The sequence below is a fragment of the Gymnodraco acuticeps genome, unplaced genomic scaffold, assembly GCF_902827175.1.
Source record: "Gymnodraco acuticeps unplaced genomic scaffold, fGymAcu1.1, whole genome shotgun sequence".
Lineage (NCBI taxonomy): Eukaryota > Metazoa > Chordata > Actinopteri > Perciformes > Bathydraconidae > Gymnodraco > Gymnodraco acuticeps.
Genome location: NW_022990490.1, coordinates 15082 through 41487, shown reverse-complemented (window position 1 = coordinate 41487; position 26406 = coordinate 15082). Strand labels below are relative to the sequence as shown.

The window sequence follows — 26406 nt, the reverse complement described above, 5'->3', positions numbered from 1 at the left end:
TATTTAGGAACCTATTCATGTGAACATATTTTAAGTGGGGGTGGACCTCAAATCCTATAGGGGGGTCCGACTTAATGCATCAATCTGGTGCATTTTGAGGGGGAAATAAAGAGAGAGACTACACCTATATGAAACAGAACTGTATACATTTAAATAATCATAAAATCATAAGAACATGGCCATAACCAATAACATACCATATCCAATATGAAAAAACATTGAAACTTATATATTTATTTGTTTTTGGTTCATTTATAGTAGTGAGTGTGTCTGTGCTCCTGAATCAGCCTCTCCTGTCTCCCTCCTCTCCCCCTGCTCCTCTTTGAGGCAGAAGCAAAGACTAGTTTTAGCTCTCAACAAGTTTTAAAAGTTTATCTTACCTTTTTTCACCTAGTTAACATTGTATTTGTATTATTCATGCATATTTTACTAATCACTCCCCCCTCAAATGGAAATATGTGTTTACATAAATGGTGACCAAACCGTTTGAGACCCACTGAGAACTTAGACTAAGTTAACTATGTAAAGTTAACACTCAGAGTCCTTTACCTCACCTGAGCTGTAGTTATCTCTCAGTCTGACAGCAGAGGACTCTCCCCCCACCTTGTTGTTGAAACAGCTCCTTATCCGTTAGCGCAGCTAGCTAGCACCAGATGCTAACAACAACAATACACGTAACCGGTGCACGCGCTTTCTCTCTCTCTCTCGCGCCACACACACACACCCTCCCGAGCTTGAATGACACACAGAGACCAATCAAGGGCATTAGTGTATGATCTTTATGAAAGTGACCATGTCGGCAGGCCACATCATGTAGACAGCCAGTCACCCTCTGTGAGGCAGTCAGACCAGAGTCAGACCCACATTTGCGCAGCGTTGCGTTCACAATACGTGTAAAAAAAAATCCTCAGGCCAGCAGGCCACTTAACAGGCCAGGCCATCGGGAAACCTCCCGGTCCTCCCGATGGCCAGTCCGGGGCTGCTTCTCAGGTCGACTATTTTAATTTCCTCGCTCCTCGGTCCTCGGTCTCACCGGAAGTTGATTTGCCTGCGCCATCTTGAGTACCGTCTTACCGCTCTTATTTCTGCCGGAGGACCGAGGATCGAGGAGCGAGGAGCGATCATGGAGGAGCGATAACCGAGGAACCACCAGACCATCCTCCGATGAAATCCTCAGATACTCACCCCGCCCCCTTACTGTGTATCGCTCACTGATTGGACGAGGCAAGTGCATGCACTGATCTGATGCTTCTTGACATGAGAGCAGAGTGAAGAAAATACATGAACCTCACGGGAGTCACTCCTCAGTTTATACCGTGTTTTGTTTCAATTCATGTCTCATTTAGTTACAAATATGTGATATATCTGAACAACAAAGTGGTCAAAAATCATTTAATTCATTTATTGGAAACATTTTCATGATCGCTTTTTTCGTTTTACATTTTCATTTATTGTCATTTCCATTCAGTCAATCATTAAGTGCTATTAAAATGTTAATTTGCTACATATCCAAACAAACAAACAAAGTGTGCAATCCAATGAATGTTAATCTAACTGGGTTTTGATAGATAATATATCTATTTTTCTTCTCTCAATTATTTTATTTCTATTGTGCACTCTAATCAATATTCATCAAACTATTGTTCGTTTATACATTTTAAGAATGGCGTTTATCTTTTTTGACAATTAGTTCTTATTTTATTTTATTTATTGGGGTCTACAACAGATGATACAAATGTTTGTGTCAGTAAATGTGTACTAACAGAGGCGGGGGGGTGTGTGGAAATAACGGGGACAGAGCTGCTGTCAGACGATCAGCTGTGCAGCGTCATCACATCCGTTCAAGTTTAAATCTTCCGGACAAAATTAGAAAAGTGCCGGTCAAAGGTCTTCTTTGTTATTTATTGAGCTTTAAAACAAATGAATAACGACATATAATAATATAAGAATAATACACAGAGGACGGAGCCTCTCTTTTCCTCCCCCTCTCCTGACAGCCCGTCAGTATCCGTGGTCTCATGCAGCTGGCTGATCCAGTAACTAATGAGTGACCCGACAGTAAAAATAAACATATTTTATAACTAGTTTAGGTAGAGGTCATTAAAATAGCTAAGGGTGATGATCTAACTTGAAGTGTGTGTTTTGTTCCGCTCATCGCTCCATCACAGCGGGAGGAGCTGCAGGTTATCATGCAGAGCTACGTGTCTCCTCTCCTGTCCGATTAGACTTCACTCGCGTTTATGTCCATAATATTTAGTTTTTAAAAAAAATCCACCGATTTACAGACGTCTCTTTCCCTAGTCAATGGGAAAAAGTTGTTTTGGGCCAGGTGACGTCATGGACTGATACGGAAGTTGCAGTACCGCCGTTTGGACACATGTTGGGCACAGAGTCCGGCGCACTTACTGGGGGCTCGGATGAGTGGGTGTGTGTGTGTTTGCTCTACCTCATTCAGTCATTCAGTGCGACGTTTTATTAAAGTTGTAAGATGGCGACGGTGCATCTGAGGATCGGGGACCTAGTGTGGTAAATAACCTTTAAACATTTCAAACGCCGCTGGCTCTACTAAATGACCTTGCTTTGCATAACGTAGTGTGTTATCTAGTTGTTCATGTTTTTTTGTTGGTGTTAACCAGATGCAGGTAATGGACGTGTTTGCGTAATGGGCTAGTTGATGGTCAACCCAAACCAATTCCTAGCAAAGCTGACTCAGCCAGCAGCCGTTGTTAGCAGATAGCTAGCAGATAAGCTACAGAAAATGTTAAGACTTAAACGAAATGTAGTTATTTCAGATACTAACCAGTCGTTTAACATTTTAAAGTATTATACCGACAGGTTGATATGTTCAGCTTCACCAAACGCTCTTTAATGTCCAATCTGTGTCGAGCTGAGCTAGCACTGTAGCATAAGCGACGCCAGCTAGCTGTTACTGTATACACTACTCTTCCTGTTAGCTGCTGCTACATGTTCTCCGCAGACAGCTGGCGTTTATCTATATTGATTTACAAGTTTCCATTGGACTCTGAATTTGGATCAATTTAAATCCAGATAGATAACTTTCTCGTGTCAGTGTCATGTTGTACCAGTTTGTGTTCTTGTTGTGGTGTTATCAGCAGGATACAATACACACTCAAAGAAAATGGGGTGCGTTGCCTCGTACATTAGCAACACGGATTACCATGTATTATTGCCACTGGTGTACTTAAGTACACTTACTCAAGTACGATTTTGGGGTACTTTTTCTTCACTAGTGACTCCACAGAATCAGATTATAAACGTAAGTGAAATATAAATTCACTTTACTTAAGATGTTAAATGCAGGACTTTTACTTGAAACTGAGCATTTTTTACACTGTAGTATTACCACTTTTCTTAAGTAAAATATCTTGGTATTTGTAACTTTCAGTAATGTTCAGAACAACAGCAAGTCAAGCAGGAGTGTTTGTTCCTCTTGTTACGTCTTGCTTAAAGCTGCTCCGAAATCTTGCTTTTAAAGGAGCCGTCTTAATTGAATGATGACACATCGCTACTGGTAAATACATAGCATCCACCCTAATATATGACTACTTTGTAAGTTTGAGGTACAGGAGTTACCTTACCCGAGTTGCTGTTAAAACACTGAAAAAGCATGCAGTGTGTCAAGAGAAATATTTCTACAATTTATGAGGACAAACTTAAAGAGACCTGACAGCCTCAACTAAATAAAACATAATTCAGCTCACCAAATTAGATATCATTGCACTTCCATTATACTATTAAAGTGTTTCTAATTTGTCAATTCTCAATGTTCTTGTATCCTAATATATTTGACCTGTTTTGCAGTGCTGCAGTTTTTATGCATTTTGCATTGTGGGAAGCAAAACAAACAAACAATTAAAACACCACATGACATGTCAATTACACTGTAATAGTAAAAAAGTGAAGTGGCCTCACAACACACATGCTGATAAATATATGTTTGTACACATACGCATAACATCTTTCTCGTTTTTAAAAGTGAATACCCTGTCGTCTTTGATCACAAGGTTGGACCTACGCCAGCATCAGAACCACTGGTCATAGAGCATGTTGTACTGGGTCTGTGTACTATAAAAGAAAAAGGACACAGGTCTAAATATTGAACTCTTCTTTCAGGGGGAAGCTTGGTCGATACCCACCATGGCCAGGGAAGGTAAGGACATGCCAACGGCTGCTTCAAGGAAGAATACATCTGTATATTTGTAAATCAAATGTTAAGCTAATGACTTTTATTTATTTTAGGTCGTAAGCCCTCCCAAGGACCTGAAGAAGCCCAGGGGCAAAAAATGTCATTTTGTGAAATTCTTTGGAACTGAGGACCAGTAAGTATGCTTTGTTGGGTGCCTTTTCAGACGGATTTGGCATTTCCTTCTCCATCGTATATTTGAGCTGATTTTCTGTGTGCCTGCCCAGTGCTTGGATCAAAGTAGAACAGCTGAAGCCCTACCACCCCCACAAAGAGGAGATGATCAAGATAAATAAAGGGAAGCGCTTCCAGCAGGCGGTGGATGCAGTGGAAGACTTCCTGAAGAAAGCCAAGGGGAAGGAACAGGTGAGGGGGTGTCCTACCACGCAGCATTCAGTCATGGAGTTGTACCTAGCATGTTTAGATAGTTTGTGTTTTTCCATCAAAAAAACAACACGTCCCCTGTAGAAAGCATTTTGGGAGAAGGGGGTGTGTAAAGATCAAAGACTTCTAGGAAATGATTAACAGAAGGTGAAGCGTGTCAAAAATATAACCCTTGGACCACAACATATTTGTTGGGAGACACTGAATATGAGACACCATCAAATGTGGCTTTTCATGAAATTCACGGATTTCTTTGCTCGACAATTGACTAAAACGTATTGGTTGAGGAGCTGATCGTTGGCTGTCAGTCGAATGTCAGATCTTAGATTATTATACTGTAAATTAGCCATACATGTGTAGTGCTTGTCATATATTGTGAAGATTATTCCGCTAATATCTAACTGCTACTTGAACACACTTATATGATCTATTTTGGCAAATGCATGCCTAAAAGGTTCTTAACAATTACACATGTTACATCAATGTTGCTGATTTCATGGTAACTGGGTATAAAAGACAACAAATGCTCTACTGACATTGTTGTACTCAGTTATATTTAAAGGCAGATGCAAGCATTAGTTGTGATATTGCTCAACCAACACCAACACAGATGTGGGACATGCTCCTTTCAAGCTTTGAAATTCATGATATTAAATGAAGGGAGAATTTCCTTCATGAAATACTCTGAAGTGTCACACTTAGCTTTGTGAAATGTTTATTCAGTAGGACCCAAGGTCTCTCTTTAGGCTATCTGCCCACCCGAATAAGTGCAGTTAACTTATCAGTTATCCCTTTGCTCAGTGTACATGTCATGTGCTTCTTTTAGAACCGCCCTACATTCAAAAGGTTGTCAGACTACTGAGAAGTGTCCTGGCACGCCAAAATAGCAGCACAAAATGATTATCTGTGTTTTAACAGAACTCAGACAGCAAAGCAGAGTCGAAAGGAAAGAAGACACGCAACAAGCCCCTGAAAATACTTGAGGAGGATGATGAGGACCTCAGCGCCCTGAAGGACCCCTCTGAGAAGGTTAGTAAGACACAGACGAGTTGAGCGTCTGTCCTGTCAGGCCGCATCAACGTTTTGCATTGAAACATGCTCCTTTGTTTATCTGTAGGAATTGTCAACTTGAGAATGAGATCTGTGATTTTTGATTGTGTCCACCTTCAAAACCAGCCATTCACTGACATAGCTATTGGATCATATTTACTCCAGTCACAAACGATAATGTAGTCCAACACCATGGTACCTTATTAGACATTAAATTCAGTGTATTATCCTTAACTTCTGTCAGGTTTTATTACGTATTAGTTCTTCATTCATATGGTGTGGTATATACATGTTGTATAATCCAGTTGGTTTCTGAGTAATACCCTCAAAGTGAGATGTATTCAGTGTCTCTGGTTCTAAACCACCCTCATTTTTAAGTTCCTTAATCATCTTCTCCTCAGAAACCTGGATTTCATATCCATGTTAGGACACTTTCAAAGAGGAAATGTCAAGAAGCAGAGGCCGTGGAGCTTATGTTGTCACAACTTCACATGTCTGATATCCATTCGCCTAAATGACACTGAACAAATGTTCTCACCTACCTCTAGTGGTATCTATCTATGCACATCACTTTGGTTTTGTCTATTCAGGTATTAAAATGCCTGCCTATTTCGGCGTCAATCCTAATAACAGTGGAGGTGAATGGACATTTTTAATATTTGGACCACAACACTGTCTCCTTGTTTAAATGACAGAAAAAGATCCCACAGACATGAACCTCTAAAGATTCCCCCTCTGGTTTAGAAGGTGAAAATGTGTCTCTCTCCTCCTTAAGGACTTAACTGACTCTGACCCCGAGCCGTCCACTCATGAGAGGCTGGGGGCTGGACCCGGTTCAGGATACAAATGGGAGAGCAGTGTAGGTGAACCCTCCCCCTCCCAACAAGCCTGCCCTTGCTGTTCTTCCACCTGACTTTAAGCTTTGGCTTTTATCACCAGCACCTGCAGACCTTTCCTTCTGACCTTTGTGCTGCTCACTCTTGACTCCTGAACCTGTGTGTTGTTTGTTTGGCGTGTGCTGTTGAGATAGTCACCAACTCTGCATGAGGCGGCTCAAAAAGAAGGATGATGTTTGATTCAGTTCGACCACAAATGTTTGACCTGCTCTGTGACAGTTTCTGGTAGTAATGAAACTGTAGATAACTGTCTATCATTTTCAGTGGAAACATTTTCACAAATATCAAAAAATGGCGACTTAGCGGCTGCAGGCGTTAGTCCAAAATAGGCATGTAGAAAAACTGTATTTCTGTTAGTCGTCCCTGTTTTGAAATGAAGTCAGTGTGGGTTAGTACTAGACACTCAACAACCTTCTTTCTGCTCTGGTGATTTGTAAACACACTTTGCTCACTTCCTTATTACACTTTTCATTCTCTGCATTTTCCTCTGCAATACTACAACATGTTTAATACAATCTAAGCCTGTTGGAAATCATATTTTATTGTTTTCAAACCCAAACAACAGCAAATATTTGTTTGTGCACACCAAACTGAAGCTGTGAGGGCTGACTCGACACTGTCTATACTTACATGGACAGATTGTGGCAGTGATTGGCTTTATGGGTGGAGCTTGGCTCACAGATATAATATAGTTTCAGAAGTCATACAGATGAACTGCAAAAGAAATGTAAACGTTATGTTTTCATTACCTTTATAATTGATTTCTACTTCCTGATTGGGGAATAGTAGTTGATGAGTGTAGATCTGTAAAGTAATGACCTCCTGACATCACTTACATTAAATAAAACCTGTGCATTTGTGTGAGAACTATTTAATCGGCACATCTGTAGTTCTCTTAAATGGCAAATGATGTTCTTGTAGTTTGGATTGGCTTGAATATATATATAATATATTCTAAAAATGTACAGTGTCCTCATTATTTATGGAGTTTTTTATTGTAAAATCTAAAAGGTGAATTTTTAAATGTTTCTGGGAATTTAGGAATATTCAGGAAATGTAGGTATCTCAGCATTAACACTTCAGGGCAAAATGGTTTAAAAAGCTATTTGTTAGTAGAAATAATCTTGGTAATTTTAGTCAGCATGGTGTGATGTAGACTAACATCTTTCTATACTCATGCAAAGAGAACATTTTCACAATGACATCTTATTCTGTTACAGCCTGTGAAAGATGATCCACATTTCCATCACTTCCTCCTCAGCCAGTCTGAGAAGGTAAGAGGAAGCATGCTAAATATTTTCACATCTACACCTCGTTTTTTCTTTTATCCAGGTCTGGTTATCGGTAGTAGTTTCATATAGCAGTTTGGTTATGAAGTGTGATCTTGTTAAAAAAAGGATCTGGGAATCTGTAGTATTGTGAATCTGATTTGGTCAATATAGATAAAGATCTTCACTTCTCTTTTGGCACACCCAAGCTGAACAGTGTTCCTCGAACTTGACAAAGGCAGCGTAACCAGATCTATTCCTCCTTTTACCTTTCACAAACAATACCACGGAAAAAACACTGAGCAAATGTTATCCACACAAATAAACTCGGCAATAGAGTGGTGCAGTGACGAGTCCTAAAACCCGGAAGTGAGTTAGCATTTTACCACTACCGGTTCCCTCGTCTCCGAGTCAATAGGCGCTTTCACACCGGAGTACTTTTCCAAGAAATAGTTCCGATAGTTCCTGGGATGTTGCGCTCACACCAAACGTTTATTTTTTTCGGGAACCTTTTCTCCCCAGGAAAGTCCCTGCTCTCTAGCAGGAGAAAGGGTTCCAATTTCTGATTGGCTGGGCGAATTGCAAACCACTCCCCGTACAACTCGGGGTTTCTCTATCCTAAACGCCTTGTTGGAGCTCCTGCGCCAAAACGTGCATTTATCAAACGGGTTCATTTTCCACAGACCTTATTTCGAGCTATTTTCCTAAATCCTATGGAGAAAGCCTATTGACTCTGAGACGAGGGAACCGGCAGTGGTAACATGCTGACTCACTTCTGGGTTGTAGCAGAGATGGAGTACTCAAGTTCTGGACTCGGGCCGTTTCTCAATCTCGAGGATGCTGGCTTGGTAGTCGCGTACTTCCAAGTCACTTCCTTCAGAAACTAAGCAAGTATGCTTCCAAGCCACGGCTTCGGAAAACGAAGAAGAATGGAACAGGCTAACAAGTGTGCCACTCTCTCCAACGGTTTCAACATAAACTGTACCGAAAATAATTACCTCACGATGTCTAATTATGAACTTGCTTTACTTTCACGGAACACATTTTTGGTGATAACAAATGTAACAAAGTAACATATTTACCAACACATGTTCTACGCCACTACATACTTACATTTCAATATGTGCTGCGTCGGTTCAGCCATTCTCCGCAAGGGTTTTTGAAATTGGTCTGTGCGCAAAGCATTGTGGGGATTTTAAGGACGCGAAGTCTACTCATGTGCAGCCTCGAAATTTCCCCCAAACCAAGGACGCGGCCTCGGTGGAATTCCAAGTATGCTAGAGATTGGAACAGTCCTTCGGCGGCACTCGATGACGTAGGAAGCCAGTATCCTCGAGATTGAGAAACGGCCTCGGACTCGAGTGCCGATTTTTGGGACTCGTGACTGGACTCAAACTCGCACTAATTGACGCGACTCGGACTCGTGAATTCTCGCGTAGGCTGACTTGGACTCGGACTCGTGAATTTCCCCCCCCCCCCCACGATGACTCGGACTCGACTTGTACATTGACGCTCCGACTTGGACTCGGACTTGAGCAAGTTTTCTCTGGAGTCTGATGTCCTCTATCCTGGCGTGTGCACCTGTGAGGCGAGTTCACATACTGGGCCCCGCTATTCCAGTCTAGAGATGTCTAGAAACACACCCCGCATCCTGCTGTATGCTTTCACACATTCTGCTTCCACATTGGAAAAGAGCAGCGCAAAATGCTCCTTATGTGGAAACAATATTGAAGAGAAGGCTCCGTAACTTTACATTACTCTAAGGATCGAGTTCAGACATATAGGCTGTCTTGAACCCTATCATCAGAGTAACGTGATCTAATCAATAAATAAAGATTCAGCCGATAACATGAAAGCACATGGCTACTTAACATGCAGAATGAGGTCATTTTGCATAATAAGTAGCCATGTGCTTTCTGGGACTAAATCTTTATCAGTAAACCGATTTAAACGGTAAAAGTTCCTTCAAAATAAGAGTCCCGATCTTATTACTATTAAAATAAAAGTGCAAAACGAAAACTTTACCATAGGAAAATATTGGCATATAAATGTAATCACTTCTCTAAAAGGTAACTCATTTTAAATATAGTTAGACATGTTAAAGGTCATTTACAATAATAATATTGATATTAGTAATAAGCTTTATATCTGTATAGCACCTAATACAAGAATTGTAGCCAAACTGGCTTCACAGCAGTTCAATAGACACATTAGTATAACATGACAGGATAAAAGCAATGTAGAGGAGCAGCTACATTTCAACACATATATTCACTAAGATTAATACATGAAGACTTGTGACTCGGACTTGACTTGGACTCTTCTTGGGTGACTCGGACTTGGACTCGGAGAGTGGTGACTCGAGAGTGAATTGGACTCGTGAATTGGTGACTTGACTACAACACTGGGTTGTAGGACTCGTCACTGCACCACTCTATTCACGGAGAGGAAACTCACCAAAATGGAGAATGCTTTTGAATCCATCATTTAGATGTGAAGAATGACCCGACACAAATCAAATCAACCCCTTTATTCTATTGTGGTGTAAACTATCGCCAATTTGCATGGCTGCCAGTACGAGTAGTCGTGATTTTGCTTTTGCTTAATTCATCATGCCTCCCCCACAGGGGTTGAGACTCTTCTACATTAAATGCTGTTTGTTAGTATGTGTTATTTTATAGTCTATATTCTGTATTTATATGAGTACTTATTGGATCATTTTCTTATCGCATAGTTTGTTTGAATTAAGATACAGTAAAAGCCATATTGGTAAGGCATGTGTACAGTTTGGATGATTGTTCTGACCTTCTCTGGTCCTCACTGCCCACAGCCAGCCTCGTCCATGGAGCCCATCAGCAAGCGCCTGAAGATCATTGAAGAGGTGAAGTAACTACTAGGGATGCACCGGTGCTACATTTCTTGGCCTATGTTAAGAACAACAATTTGGCCGATGCCGATGTTTTAATGTAATTTTCTTCCACTGTTGTTATTCCACTTTCTGCCAGGAAAAACAAAAAAAATTCTCGCTAAATGGTTTCAGTTTCAAAGGCTGAGCAAGTTCGTTATTATAACATCATAGTAAGCTGTTTAGAAAGTATGCAGCGGATCACCTGCAGCTCTGCCCGCTGTGAGGGACCGGTGAGCGGAGCAAAACACACCTTTAGAGTTAGACCTAGCTATTTGATCTACCTCTGAATCTACCTACACTAGTTGTGAAAATATTTAGTCTTTACTGTCGGATCACTCATTACTGGATCAGCCAGCTGCATGAGACGGATACTGACGGGGTGTCAGGAGAGGGAGAGAGGAAAAGAGAGCGCCCTGTTTATTATACCCGGGCCGTGTCAACGGAACACTTTTTGCAAATCGCGGATCTCATGGTGAAACAGTGAAATAGTCCCACACTGCCGACATGTTGTTTTTTGGTTTTCTTTAGTTAATGTTTTTTTTATATAAACGAACTACGGGTGCTGCAGATGTTATGATGGAACGCAACAAAAAAGCATCGGCCACTACCATTGATGAATGTCACCTCATTTGCCGAGGCCAGTAAGTAGGGCGAACATCGTCCAATGCCGATGTATCGGTGCATCCCTAGTAACTACCAGTGGAAAAGTTCCAACTTTTTGAGGATTGACGTTATTTTTCATTTGAACTTCTACTATTAGATGTTATACTATAGTATTTCCAGTATGAAGTTTCTTCAAGCGTGTCTTGTGATTGCAGGACACAGGGTCAACATCTATCCAAGCAGCAGACAGCACAGCCATCAACGGCAGCATCACACCTACAGATAAGAGGTACCTGCACATTAGGAACACTATTAACTAAATCACACAATTACTATTATATAACTAGATCCCTTAAGATAACATTTTGTATTTTCTTACTCATCTTACTTATAGCTAACCCACATGAGGAATGTTTCATGTCTGTCCTGCAGGATAGGGTTCCTGGGGCTGGGGCTGATGGGGAGCGGGATCGTTTCCAACCTGCTGAAAATGGGTCATGTTGTCACAGTGTGGAACCGCACAGCAGAAAAGGTACTAACAGAACACACTCCTGTCACTGATCAATCTCATTAACTCATATTGCAATATGAATGACGATATTGGAGGAATTTATCTTTTTTGCATATTTTTTCTCATTGTTGAAGGAATAATGGTGTTTCAATTGTTGTATATTTTATTGTGAAGAAGCAGAGGCTGTGGATTTCACACTAAATGTAAAATAAATATATATTTAATATTTTATTCTGTGGAATACCGTTTGTAAACCGTACATCTATGGAACACCAACATTTATTTTTTACAAGGTTATTTGCATACGTTTTGCCTGTAACTAATATTGATCCTCCTGCGATTTGAATATGCCGATAGATTACATTTTGATTAATCGTGCAGCCTTTTTTAAGTTGTCAGAGTTTTATAGACTCATTCAGCCACTGAAAATGAAGAGGGTTAATTCGTAGAGCAGTAACACTAGTTTATTTTCCAGCTAATGAGTTGCACACATGCAAAGATAGTTGTCTCGTGTCAGGCTGTCGACAGGATACCCTGCTAAAGGAACATTTGAGGTCACGTTGGTTGTATTCATATAGAAACCTCATGACGGACAGACAGGCACACAACACTGATACAACCCGGAACATATTGATACAAAAATGTTCACCTTAAAATGTGTAGAGTTAGACATCTTAAAAATAAGCATTTATTCCTTCTGAAAATTATTTTATATAGCACCTTTTAACACAAGGCAATTCAAAGTGCTTTACAACAATTTAAAACATTAAGAGCATTAAGAAATAGTGCAACGGATCACATTATAAAATGGTATTTAAAAACAGTCATTACAAAGCAAAGAGAATAAAATAACCAATATAGAATAACACAGGTATAACATATATGAATCAAAATGAGGTTACCAATCAGCATTACAATACCAGAGATTGGTACATGTGACTCATAATAAAAACTAACTATAGAAATGTCCTCTCCTGTGTTGCAGTGCGACCTGTTCACCCAGGAGGGGGCCCGGTTAGGCCGCACTCCTGCAGAGGTGGCCTCCACATGTGACATCACTTTCTCCTGTGTCTCTGACCCAAAGGCGGCACGGGATGTGAGTACCATCTGAGCTCAGTTTCCTGTGGAGGTGTGATTGGCTGGCTCATGGGTAAAAGAGCTTGTGTGTTTGTTGCTCTGCAGCTGGTGATGGGCCCCAGTGGAGTGCTGCAGGGGATCAGGCCGGGCAAGTGCTACATAGAGATGTCCACCGTGGACCCAGAGACCATCACAGAAATCTCACAGGTACACACTGCTGCAACACACACTCCTACTCCTGTAGGAACAATTCAAGTGTAGTCTTAACCCCACCCAAGTACACTGTGAAACTAATGATATGTATATAGACTCCTACATTTACTTGGTCACTAACATCCTCTGCAACATTTAGTTTATTGTATTTATGTTTTTTCTGACATGGATATAGTGTACTTCATCTTAATAACAGATTAATTGTGTTAGCGCTTTTACAGGTGCTCAAAGACGCTTTACAGATATAGTGAAAAGAAAAGAACAACAAATAAATATATATAGTTAAAGTCAAATAATAATAATTCTTTTATTTTATATAGGCGCCTTTCAAGGCTCTCAAGGTCGCCGTACAAACACATAAAAAACAAGATACACAATACATAACACCAGCATAAGAGACATAAACAAGACAATGCAGTATATAAATCAATCAAATAACCAAATCAATAAAACAGAGTATGTGTGATGGATAATGATCAGGGTGGATATGCGAGTGTGAAGAGATATGTTTTGAGGCGTGATTTGAAAATGGAGAGAGAGTCAGTGTTGCGGATGTCAGGTGGGAGGGAGTTCCAGAGGCGGGGTGCAGAGCGGCTGAAGGCTCTAGACCCCATGGTGGTTAAACGGAAGGGGGGTGCAGTGAGGCTGAGGGAAGCAGAAGACCTGAGTGTGCGGATGGGTGTGTTGATGTGCAGGAGGTCGGAGAGGTACAGAGGAGTGAGGTAATAATAATACAAAAACAATCACACATTAAAAGCCAGATTGAAGAGCTGAGTGTTTTGAAGGTGGTGAGGTCAGTGCAGTCTCTGATGGGTTGTGGGAGTGAGTTCCAGAGGGAGGGGGCAGCGACGGAGAAGGCTCTGTCCCCCCAGGTCCGGTGATTGATGCGGGTGGGGATGAATAGGAGGTTGGCTTTTGATGAGCGGAGGCAGCGGGAAGGGGTGTGGTGGTGCAGCAGGTCTGTGAGGTAGGGGGGAGTGTGGTGGTGGAGCAGGTCTGTGAGGTAGGGGGGAGTGTGGTGGTGGAGCAGGTCTGTGAGGTAGGGGGGGGATGATTGTTGAGGGCTTTGTGAGTAATGAGGAGGACTTTGAAGTGGATTATTTGACGGACGGGGAGCCAGTGGAGGTTCTGGAGGACGGAATGATGTGGTCTCGGGAGTGGGTGTGGGTGAGGAGGAGGAGGGCAGCAGAGTTCTAGATATGTTGGAGTTTATTGAGGAGGTTGGGTGGTATGCCGTAGAGCAGTGGTTCTCAAATGGGGGTACGCGGACCCCTAGGGATACGTTGGAGTACTGCAGGGGGTACGTGAGATTTATTTTATGTTAATGAAAAAAAATAGATAAAAATACCAATTTTAGGAAAAGTAACGAAGTTTGAGCAGTGTGGGTTTTATATGAACAGAGTTACACATATTTCAAAACACGAAGTGTAATATCTGCAGTTTGCCTCCCTGTCAGAATGACAAAGCTCCTCAGTGAAGCACAAGCTCATGTTTCTCACTAAATTGTTAGTACAACTTATTAAAAAGATCAGTTCAATGCAACTAATGTCGTCTTAGTGTTATTGCATGATGTTAAAATTAGTTTGCCATGAATTTAGTGATGGATTGTAAACATTTAAATGTAGCATTTAAGTGTTTCTCAGTTACAAGGTTGTTGTTTTAATAAATCAGACACAGATGGTGCAAGGCTGTACTGTAGGGGTGTAACGGTACACGTACGGGCCCTTCGGTTCGGTGTACCGAAGTGTACCGAACGAATATAAAATTAAACGTAAAATATTGAGAACGTGAACAACCTTTTGGAAGTAATCTCAGGTGCTGCGTCGCAGCATTCAGAGTAATTTGCTCACATTGGGTTCAACGCGTCATAGAGCGAGCAAGTCATTTCATTGGACGAGAGGCATACTATGAGAGCTGGTCACAGGGATGCGTTCAAATGTAGTCAGTCATTTGAGGAACTGTCGAAATGGCGAACGCAGATAAAGTTGAGCTCAAAAATCCACCAGCATCATTGAAGTCTCCGGTTTGGGAACATTTTGGTTTCGCAGTTACGTACAAGGATGACGGACAAAGACAGGTGGACCGAACCAAAGCTGTTTGTCGGCATTGTTCAACTAACATTGGTTACGCGGCTGGCAATACATCAAACTTGCACACTCATTTGAAAAGGCATCACCCGAACGTGAATATCACCGGTACCAAAAGAAAAAAGACTGAAGTGCAAACCCAACTCCCACTAGCATTTAAGCCTCCACCACTCGCAGAGAGTTCAGACCGAGCCAAAGCTATTACAAACACCAAGTATCCTTATGTTGCCATGTTAGCATAGCGCTACCTGGCTGTATCTGCTGCCACTGTCCCTAGAGAGGGTGTTCTCCACAGCAGGAGACATTGTTAGTGCCAGCAGATCTGCCCTTTCGGCAAGCAATGTGGACAAGTTCATCTTTCTTTAGAACAACATGAAAATACAATGACAAGCAAGTCATAATGTCAAGCTGGCTGCTTAGGTACTAGTACAGTACAGTTCAAATACAGATTATTTCAGTTCATCGAAATGCTGCACCTTAATGTTTATATTAATATATTTTGTATTTGAGTGAATATTCACAGTTTAATAATAATTAAAAACCCAAAACTAATAGTTTATGTTTTGTGAGTACTAGTACAGTAAAGTTCAAATACAGATTATTTCAATTCATTGAAATGCTGCACCTTAATGTTTATTTTATTATATTTTGTATTTATTTGAGTGAATACATTATTCACAGTTTAATAATAATAAAAAAATATATATATATATTTTATTACCGTGACCTAAAAACCGAGGTACGTACCAAACCAAAATGTTTGTAAACCGTTACACCCCTACTGTACTGTACCTCTTTATATAGGCTTTTTTCCTCCCAACAAATAGTTTTGCGCTGATCAGGGGGTACTTGGCTGCATTTTTTTTTCTTCAAAGGGTGTACATTATTGAAAATAGTTTGAGAATCACTGCCGTAGAGCAGTGATTCTAAAATGGTGGTACGTGGCCCCCTAGGGGTACATTGGGGTACTGCAGGGGGTATGAGATAAAAAAAATAAAGGTTAATTAAAGAAATACCATGCATGATTACAAAAATAATCTTAGTACAATAAGTTAAATAGAAAACACAATTTTAAATAAATAAAATATTCCTTGAAACACTAAGGGGGTCCTCATATAAACATGTTCAATTTTTGTATTGTATTTATAGTTTTTCATAATATATAATTTTGTTCATTGGTTTGTTAAACATATATTACTTCAATTGAAAAACTCCTTAAAATCTGTTTTAATTTTGTTTTCGTTATATTCTTTTTTTTCATGCATAAAGATGAAAATATCCTTAGTTTGTTGTAATTCATGCATGAAGGAGTTAATAAATCACACACTGATGGAACATCACTATATTGTAAATTATGTATAGGCTTTTTCTGTCAAAAATGTCCGGGGACGGTCAGGGGGTACTTGGCTGAGAAAATGTTTCAAAGGGGGTACATTACTGAAAAAAGTTTGAGAAGCACTGCCGTAGAGGATGCTATTGCAATAGTGGAGTCGTGAAGTGATGAATGCATGAATCAGGGTTTCAGCAGCAGAGGAGGAGAGTGATGGACGGAGACGGGCAATGTTTTTGAGGTGGAAAAAGGCGGTCCTGGTGATGTGATTGATGTGGTGGTTGAATTTGAGCTGACTGTCGAAGATGACTCCGAGGTTGCGGATGTGAGGGGGGGGGTAGAGTGTGGCTGTCAATGGTGAAGTTGAAATTCTGTATGTCGTTGATACAGGATGGGGGGCCGATGATGATGATGTCTGATTTGGCACTGTTCAGTTGGAGATAGTTTGTTTGCATCCATGCTTTTATTTCTGAGAGACAGTTGGTGAGAGTGGAGTGTGTTGTGGGGGTGATGGTTTTTGTTGAGATATAAAGTTGGATGTCATCGGCGTAGCAGTGAAAATGAAGGTTGTGGCCACAAATTATTTTGCCAAGGGGGAGGATGGAGAGGAGGGGGCCAAGCACCGAACCCTGGGGGACACCTTGGGACAGAGGAGCAGTGGAGGAGGTGCAGTTGTTGATGTTGATAAACTGATGTCTGTCGGTGAGGTAGGATTTCAGCTAGGAGAGTGCAGTGTCGGTGATGTTGAGTGATGATTCAAGGAGGGACAGCAGGATGGTGTGGTTAATGGTGTCGAATGCTGCGGTGAGGTCGAGGAGGATGAGGATGTTCAGGTTGCCGGAGTCAGAGGAGAGGAGGAGGTCGTTTGTGATTTTCAGAAGAGCTGTTTCGGTGCTGTGTTTTCATCGAAACCGGATTGAAATGGCTCAAAGAGGTCATTGGAGCTGAGGTGGGATTTAAGTTGTGAGGCAACGACACGTTCAAGTATTTTTGACAGAAAGGGGAGATTTGAGATGGGCCGGAAGTTGGACATGATGTCAGGTGTCCAGGTCCAGGTCTTTTGAGAATGGGTGTGACAGCAGCCAGTTTGAGAGAGGGGGGAACTGATCCAGATCTGAGGGAGGAGTTAATGATGGTGGCGATGAGTTGGGAAGGATGCTCTCTTTAACAAATGTGGAGGGTATTGGGTCAAGGGTACAGGTGGAGTTAGTGGCTTATCTTCTCCATCTCATTTGTATAAAGTAGTATCAGTTTTCGTCATTGGTTACATTACATTACATTACATTGCATTTAGCTGACGCTTTTATCCAAAGCGACTTACAATAAGTACATTCGACCAGGAAGACACAACCTTGAAGAAAACAGAATCATATAAGTATATCAGGTTTCATAGAGCCAAACATTTCAAGTGCTACTCAACTGGCTTTAGGTAATCCAGTCCTTTATTAGTATAAAAGTGCTTCGTTAATCGTTCTAACGCTCGAAGTGGAGTCGAAAGAGATGAGTTTTCAGTTTGCGCCGGAAGATGTGCAAGCTATCTTGGTGTAGTGCAGGGGTCAGCAACAGGCGGACCGCGGTCCGAGTCCGGACGCCGACCTATACGGACCCGGACCTATAATCAATACATTAATAGGGGATTTCAATTTTGGAGGGGAGATTCTATTTTAACCGCCGCCTACAGAGGACGAAAGAGACGAGTGAGCGATACAGGGAGAGAAGCGGAGAGGAGAGTGAACAGGCGTGTTAGCGGCAGACAGGGAGAGACAAATAATTACACATGGCGCTCTCCAAGAAGAGGAACGTGGACAGTGAGAACAGAGCTTTTAACCCTGAGTGGACTCTTCATGTTCATCCTGCCCACTGGGAGCACAGAACCAGTGTGTCTCATTTGTTCAGAGACCGTGGCGCTCATTAAAAGAGACAACACGCCACTATGAGACAAAACACAAAGTGTTTGACCAAACATTCCCTCAAGTCAGACCTGAGGTCACAAAAACTAAATATCGTTCCAGGGCAGGCTAACCGAGGCTAACCAATGAGCTAACCGAGGCTAACCAATGAGCTAACCGAGGCTAACCAATGAGCTAACCGAGGCTAACCAATGAGCTAACCGAGGCTAACCAATGAGCTAACCGAGGCTAACCAATGAGCTAACCGAGGCTAACCAATGAGCTAACCGAGGCTAACCAATGAGCTAACCGAGGCTAACCAATGAGCTAACCGAGGCTAACCAATGAGCTAACCGAGGCTAACCAATGAGCTAACCGAGGCTAACCAATGAGCTAACCGAGGCTAACCAATGAGCTAACCGAGGCTAACCAATGAGCTAACCGAGGCTAACCAATGAGCTAACTGAGGCTAACCAATGAGCTAACCGAGGCTAACCAATGAGCACCTGCATGTGTATGAGAATAGCCCTGACACCATTTCAGCCCAGATCTAAACTCCTGGCAGGACAAGCTCCAGCTCAATTCTCTCACTGAACAAAAAAAAAGTGAGGGAAAGAAAGATAAACTTTAAAACTGTTCAATTGTTATGATGTGTAAAGACTGATATTGTTCTATAATCTGCTGAAACTGTTATGTCATGATGTGAAACGGTTAACAAAGAAAAAGGGAAACTCAAGCTGCTGCTGCACTTTATTTTATTTATCTGAAATTAAGCACTTTTAAGATGCACATATTTTCAAAAGCTATTTTATTTATTTTATCTATTTTATTTGTAAATGCAGCCCGAGAGGAACATTACACATATCCACAGTATTTACTGTATATCTGTTTAGTTCAATGTTAATTGACGATAAATATTGTTGTTTTTGAATTGTACTTTCTTTATTTGATTGGCAGTCAGTTGTTGATTACATGCAGACGTTGATAAAGCTACAGGCTACTTCAATATATATCACACTAATTCATAAAGCAAGTTAGACATTTTGATGTTCCGGACCTTTGCATGGGGACATTTTGTCTAACTGGACCTCGTTGAAGTTGAATACCCCTGATTTAGTGTAAGTATTTGTGTATTAAAGAGTTCTCTGCTGTTTGACTGTAAGGTGATCACATCGCGGGGCGGCCGGTTCCTGGAGGCTCCGGTGGCAGGAAGCCAGCAGCTCTCCAACGATGGGATGCTGGTCATCCTGGCAGCGGGGGACAGGACGGTGTACGAGGACTGCAGCAGCTGCTTCCAAGCCATGGGCAAGACCTCCTTCTTCCTGGGTACGCACCAGAGAGACACAGGCTCTGGGTTTACTGTTAGAGACTCTCACAATAGTTTTAACATAGAACACAAACCACTTATTGGACATTTCTTGGCTCTGTGCAGTTGCCAAGCAACCAACAGAGACGTCAGTGAGTTATTGGTCATTAACAGACAAGCCTGATACATCACATTCAATAAAACAGACTGGTTATTTTATACTAGCACTACATCTTGGTAGGAATTGAAACGTGTTATTATTCAGAACAGCTGGTAGGGGGATGCATTAACTGCAGACAGAGCCAGAAAAGCTTCCAGCCTCTGCACCAAGCTAAACCGCTGCTAGCTTCAGATACATATTGTTAACAATCTTTAAATCCAACTCTGCAAGATAAAATGAGTGATTCAAGTATGTCCATTATGAAAGTGTGGGTAGATTGTAAGCTGACAACCGGTCAGGGTGGGTCTGTCTGGTTTCTGTCACACAATGATCTACCCGATGCCGTCAGATGAACACATTTTGTGTGCATTAATTTGTAGGTTTTTATCTGCAGGTTCTCTTCCATGTGGCAACCCAACATGATTGAAGAGCATCTTCCAGGCGTAGAGGCGCTGAGGATGATTGTCACTTCAGTGTGGAGACCAGAGGTTGCGCTAGACTTTTTCACTGCCCGTCATTTTGACGGACAGGATTGTAACATTTCCGTCAAAATATATTACCCGTCGGCCTTTACACTCTGGGGGGGGGGGGAAGAGCACAGTCGTGAACTGTCAACGGGGGGCGGGGCGCACGCTTGTGAACTGTTAGCGCCGTGTTATGCATGCCCACTGCACCTCGCGGGAGTGCGCACAGCGTAAAGCCAAAACTCAGACATTTCAATGATTTGTAGGGCAAAGTTGGGTTTGGAAACGGTATCATTTCCTTTTTGGCGGGCGTGCTTAACACCGGAGCCTCGCTGCGGGGAAACTTTGGCGCTGTTCCGAGTTTGTTCTAATCCGTCAAAATGCTTTCAAATTTTTCCGTCATTGTTTAAAAAAAAATCCGTCATAGACGGAAAATATTCGGTTAACGCGACCTCTGGTGGAGACACATCTTATGTGTTTCCAAATGCTTGTTTGTGTTTCCAGGGGAAGCCGGTAATGCAGCGAGGATGATGCTGATCCTCAACATGGTGCAGGGCAGCTTCATGGCCACCATTGCAGAAGGGCTGACCCTGGCCCATGCCACCGGCCAATCACAGCAGACCTTCCTGGACATCCTGAGCCAGGGCCAGATGGCAAGCACCTTTGTGGACCAGAAATGCCAAAGTATGTGCTCACACAGGATATTTCTCTACTGAATCGCCTGAACACTGCTCACTGGTTGTGTTTTATTTCCTGCATGTCCCTCGTTACAGGTATCGTACATTATAAAAAGGGTGTGGCAATAAAAACAGGTTTCATATTCCCTATTCAGGGTGTCCGCGTGGTCTTAAAAAGTTGATGAAGTTGATAAATCAATTTAGCGAAAATTAAGGCTATTAAAAAGTATTAAACGGCATTTCCCAATAATAATAAATTATATTTATACTTTTCTTGAACCCAAAGACGCTTAAGATGACGACGATTAAGAAGGTCCACAGCAACGACAACATGAAACAGGAGGCTTCAGTAGTCTGTCTGCACTCTTGGGAACAATGCCTAAATCAATGCATTGGGTTGGTCACACACTTCATTCTCTTGTGCTTTGTTCTATCTGAATTATGATAAGAAGTCATCACAAGCTGTTTAGTTGAGCTATCTTACAATCCATACTGTATATAGTAAATGTGAGGTAAAGTGTGTCTCCAATGTAACCGGTTAGAACTCGAAGTTGCGATGAGGTCTTAAAATGTATGGAAAGGGTCTTAAAAAAGGTCTTAAAAGGTATTCAATTAGACTTCAGGATTCCTGCGTATACCCTGCTATTAGACCATTTCTAACAAAAACAAATGTGTATGTGTTTGAATTCGGGCCAATAAAACCTTTTCTTTCTATATCATCCAGATATTTTACAGGGCAACTTTAAGCCGGACTACTATTTGAAACACATTCAGAAGGACCTGAGGTTAGCCATCTCCATGGGTGACACGGCCAACCATCCCACCCCCATGGCCGCTGCAGCCAATGAGGTAACACTCCCCGCTGTCTTCAGTGTAACGCGTTCTATCAGGGTTCCAACCATTTTTAAAGAAAACATTTGCTCAATGTGAGGACTTCTGTGTTAAAATATTGGCCCAGTTGTTTTGACAAGATAAGACTTTGGAAGACTTTGCTTGAATAACAAATGCAATGAGAGTGAGCCTGTGTTCCCTGCTGTTCCCCTGCAGGTCTACAAGAGGGCCAAGGCACTGGACCAGTCAGACAACGATATCTCTGCTGTGTACAGAGCCTACATCCACTGAGCCGGTTGGGATCCGGCCCACCGTCTTCAATCCTTCTTCTTTCTCCCTTGTCGAGTAACGCATTTCTTGTTTCATTTTAAATTCTAGTTATTTGACTTCATTTTGCCACAGCAGCAGCCGCCATGTTAGCGCCCACAATTGAGGGGATTGTTATTCCTTAGTTGGGGGGCCTTGAGCATTGCACTGACTGTACTGTGATATAATTGCTGTGAGAGCTTGTATTACTGCAGTTGCTTTGTCTAGTTTCTGACAGCTGAAATAGAAGTCATGCGGGGGGGGTTTCCTGGATGGATCGCCCTAAAGAAGATTCTTTTTTCGTTCATGGGAAAATGAGTATATTTAATTGAGTGTGAAATTTGCTTTTTGCTTCTTTTTTTTTTTAAATGTCCTGAATTCCACGAGAGAAAACACCAAGAACATGCCACTGCGTTGCCTTAATATTGTGTAACCCCTCAAGTCTTTCAACATTAGTATTTATTTCTGTTTCTTTCTAGGTCTGCTTGGTGCAGATTGGCCATTGCTTGTTTCTATATTTGAAGAGATGATTTATGCATTTACGTTAGTGTTTATGATCTATCTGGAACAGTTTAAGGACAGAGCAACCGAAGTGTTGAGGCCTTAAAATGCAGTAATTATTGATAAATCTGATCTTGAGATTTCTATATTTGAAACCCTTTGTTCTAACGTTTGGGAAGAGTTCTCATTAAACTTTTTTCTTTTTTTAAATGATTACTCTGAAACTAGATAATGTCTACTTTTTGAGTTGCTTTTTAACGAAAGGAGATAATATGCCCCCATTTCAATCGTCTTTTGATCTGCTAATTGGAGCTTTAAATGGTGGCTGGGTTTCATAAGCCAATTTGAGACTATCATTGGACAGTATTCAATTATAAACTAAACATTTTGAAGTTGTTCGGTGGTCGGACAGCTTCATTTCTTTCAACCTACTCACCTCCACAGATGTTATATTGATAAACCATTACAGCAGTCAAAACTCAACACACACACACACACACACACACACACACAGACTTGAGCTCATAGATATGGAAACGTAACAATCAATGGATTCCTTTTTTATTATTTATTTCTTACATTGCCCGCAACAGGATTCAGGTTAATGAAGGGGGGGCGGGGGGGGGCAGATGGTCACATCACAAGGATGGTCTTGACTGTGTAGTGGAGGTCTTCACAAGTTCACACTCAAACAGTGTGTCCATTACATAGTTTGTATTACACTGTAAATGTTCCTGCTCCATACATATATGAAATACTCCTTCAAAAACTCATTTTCTGAAAACTCAAATGTTCTTGTGGTTTTCTGCTTCCAACATTCTTTATCTAGTAGGGATCTACTTGTGTCTAGTTTATGTTGAGTATAATTATGTTAGACGGGTCAAGTTTTGTTACTGTGGTTCTTAGTTATTTGCGTCAATATAATACCCTCATCCATTTGGATTTATAATCATCTGTAATGTGTCCTGTCCAATGAAGGCCCATTTAGCATTTTGTCAACAATGTTCGACCTTTGAAGACCTACATCACACCCAAACTAATGCAGATGTTAATGTCCTACATCACACCCAAACTAATGCAGATGTTAATGTCCTACATCACACCCAAACTAATGCAGATGTTAATGTCCTACATCACACCCAAACTAATGCAGATGTTAATGTCCTACATCACACCCAAACTAATGCAGATGTTAATGTCCTACATCACACCCAAACTAATGCAGATGTTAATGTCCTACATCACACCCAAACTAATGCAGATGTTAATGTCCTACATCACACCCAAACTAATGCAGATGTTAATGTCCTACATCACACCCAAACTAATGCAGATGTTAATGTCCTACATCACACCCAAACTAATGCAGATGTTAATGTCCTACATCACACCCAAACTAATGCAGATGTTAATGTCCTACATCACACCCAAACTAATGCAGATGTTAATGTCCTACATCACACCCAAACTAATGCAGATGTTAATGTCCTACATCACACCCAAACTAATGCAGATGTTAATGTCCTACATCACACCCAAACTAATGCAGATGTTAATGTCCTACATCACACCCAAACTAATGCAGATGTTAATGTCCTACATATGCAAAAGAAACATGGAATATATTCTCATAAGGAGCTCATCATAGCTCTGTCTTGTCACCTTCTGGCATGTGAGTTAAACATGGCAGCAAGCCGCTTTTACCCATGATGCAGTATGATATGAAGACACAGGAAAGCGTGCACCATCAAAACCTGTAAGAGCTCATTGTGTTTAGTTTCTTTCGAGCCCACAGTTTTCATCAGTTAAACGGTACATACATGAGTTTTTCATAAAACAATGCATGTGTTCCAGTTTTATTTGTCAAAGAAATGCTAAAGCTTTTAGATTGAAATAGCCCTTCCACACTGCAGTGTAAAGATGGGTTTTTAGAAGACAGGTGTAAATAGCACATTAGGTTGAGTAGGCTTTCTTTTATATCCACAATAACCGGGAATACTACTTGTGTTTTTGACTACAGTCTAAAATATGTGTCTTAATACCGTAGATCGTTCAGTTCAAGTGTAAATTGGTTATTGTGTGGTTTATATAATCTGGTTTATGGCATTTAAATAACAATGACTCGGATCCCGGTAAAGGAAGGAGGGTGTACCTTTGGTTTCGGGGGATATTTATGATTTTGTGTACATGTGGAAGTATCAAGACTTTTGTGCTGTTTAATAAATTCTCTCCTGATTACGGACATGTATTTGTGTTTAATGACTGATTCCTAGTTAAATTGTCACACAAATATAATAGAAAATGCAATTGAAATGCAGCTAGTTTCCCATCTTATTTAGTCTGTTAATTTGATCTCTGATATTTGTCCCTCGATGCATTAAAAACGTATTGATCTTTGTGTAACTGTCCTATCTTATCTGTAGCTCTCAGACCCAAGCTCAATGTTTCCTGATAAAAGTCCAAAGAACGAGTCACACCGCACACTTTTTAAAGCTCAAAACCTTTACAAAAACACCTGCAGCGGACACTATTGTTTTCCTCCCCAATTGTTAAAGGAAATAATTAACATTTTGGGCATCAGAATTTTTGAAGAGGCAGTAACTAGCAAGTATAAGATGACGTTAATACCACAGGCTGGGTGCACTGTTGATAAAGCAATAAGTGCAACATTCATTTGTTTTGTAATAGTTTTTGTTCAAAAATAAAGCTCTATAGCACAGAGGGAAATAAACATGTGATGGTAGAAGACCAATGAAAGTCAATCATTGATTTTGCAGTCACTCTGTTTTAGCTGTTATGGATTGCCGGTAGATGCAGAATAATACACCGGAGGTAAAGGTATAGAATCATATAAGGCCAACTCCAGAAAGGTTGTCTTTGGAAGATCCACACCCTTGAGGCTTGAGCCTCCATGTCCCATCCACCACTAAAGATTAGGCCTCTCACAAGACCTGAGGTCCTTTACTTGAGTAAAAGTACAAATACTATGATCTTAAAATACTCCACTAACAAGTCGTGATTTCAAAACTCTACTCAAGTAAAGATACACAAATAATACCATCAAAAAGTACTTAAAGTACACAAAATAAAAGTATTAATGGTCCATTTAAGAATAAAGAACAGAAGTATTATCAGCTAAATGTTCTTCAAGTATCAACAGTGACATTACTCTATATTTAATTATTATGGTTACTGTATTATCCTGTTTTTATACAAGTCAAAGCATTTAGTATTGTAGTTTTATAATTTCACATACTGTGTATACAGTACAGCCTTATACCATATCGGCATGTATACAAAGTATCTAGTAATTGTGAGTGTTAGATAAATGTAGAGGAGTAAAAAAGTGTTTTACAGGTATGTTTTTGCCCTTGATTGCGTGAAGGCTTCTCAATTCTCTTATGTCCCCTCCTCGACTCCTATCCTCGTGTCTTAGTCCCGCCCACAGGAGATGCGAGCGGAGGTGTCGAGGAGGGGAGCCGAGGAGAGAGGATGGGAAGCAGCAGGCGGTTAGAGAAATGAGAACTCCTCTCCTTTGAGCGGTCATTTTAAAGAGACGTCCATTAATGATGACAGGAGGCACAGCAGCCCTCTGTCTGATGGACAGATGTGTTCATGACGAATTATATATTTACTTTGATTCATTGAGAGTGCTGTATAATGAGACAATAACAGGCTACAGATTCGGAAATATACACACACATATATTTATATACAATTTCAGAATCAGTAAGTATGAGA

The 26406-nt window shown here is 41.0% G+C and overlaps 1 protein-coding gene across 6 annotated transcripts; it reads left to right on the top strand.

Annotated features, from left to right (window-relative positions):
• The first annotated feature begins 2358 nt into the window (after nucleotides 1-2358).
• On the top strand, nucleotides 2359-24907 carry glyr1 (glyoxylate reductase 1 homolog (Arabidopsis)). Of its 6 annotated transcripts, none has more exons than XM_034226467.1 (16): nucleotides 2359-2526; nucleotides 4135-4171; nucleotides 4261-4340; nucleotides 4432-4570; nucleotides 5507-5617; nucleotides 6414-6497; nucleotides 7755-7808; nucleotides 10633-10683; nucleotides 11529-11602; nucleotides 11746-11845; nucleotides 12810-12920; nucleotides 13007-13108; nucleotides 19584-19746; nucleotides 20855-21034; nucleotides 21752-21876; nucleotides 22075-24907. In XM_034226467.1, the coding sequence occupies exons 1-16, from the start codon at nucleotides 2489-2491 to the stop codon at nucleotides 22147-22149; spliced, it is 1524 nt and encodes a 507-aa protein (XP_034082358.1). In that variant the 5' UTR covers nucleotides 2359-2488; the 3' UTR covers nucleotides 22150-24907. The 6 variants fall into 6 exon arrangements, with proteins under 6 accessions (XP_034082358.1, XP_034082357.1, XP_034082361.1 ...); XM_034226466.1 differs by having other exon boundaries at nucleotides 11722-11845; XM_034226470.1 differs by lacking the exon at nucleotides 6414-6497.
• Nucleotides 24908-26406: the final 1499 nt, after the last annotated feature.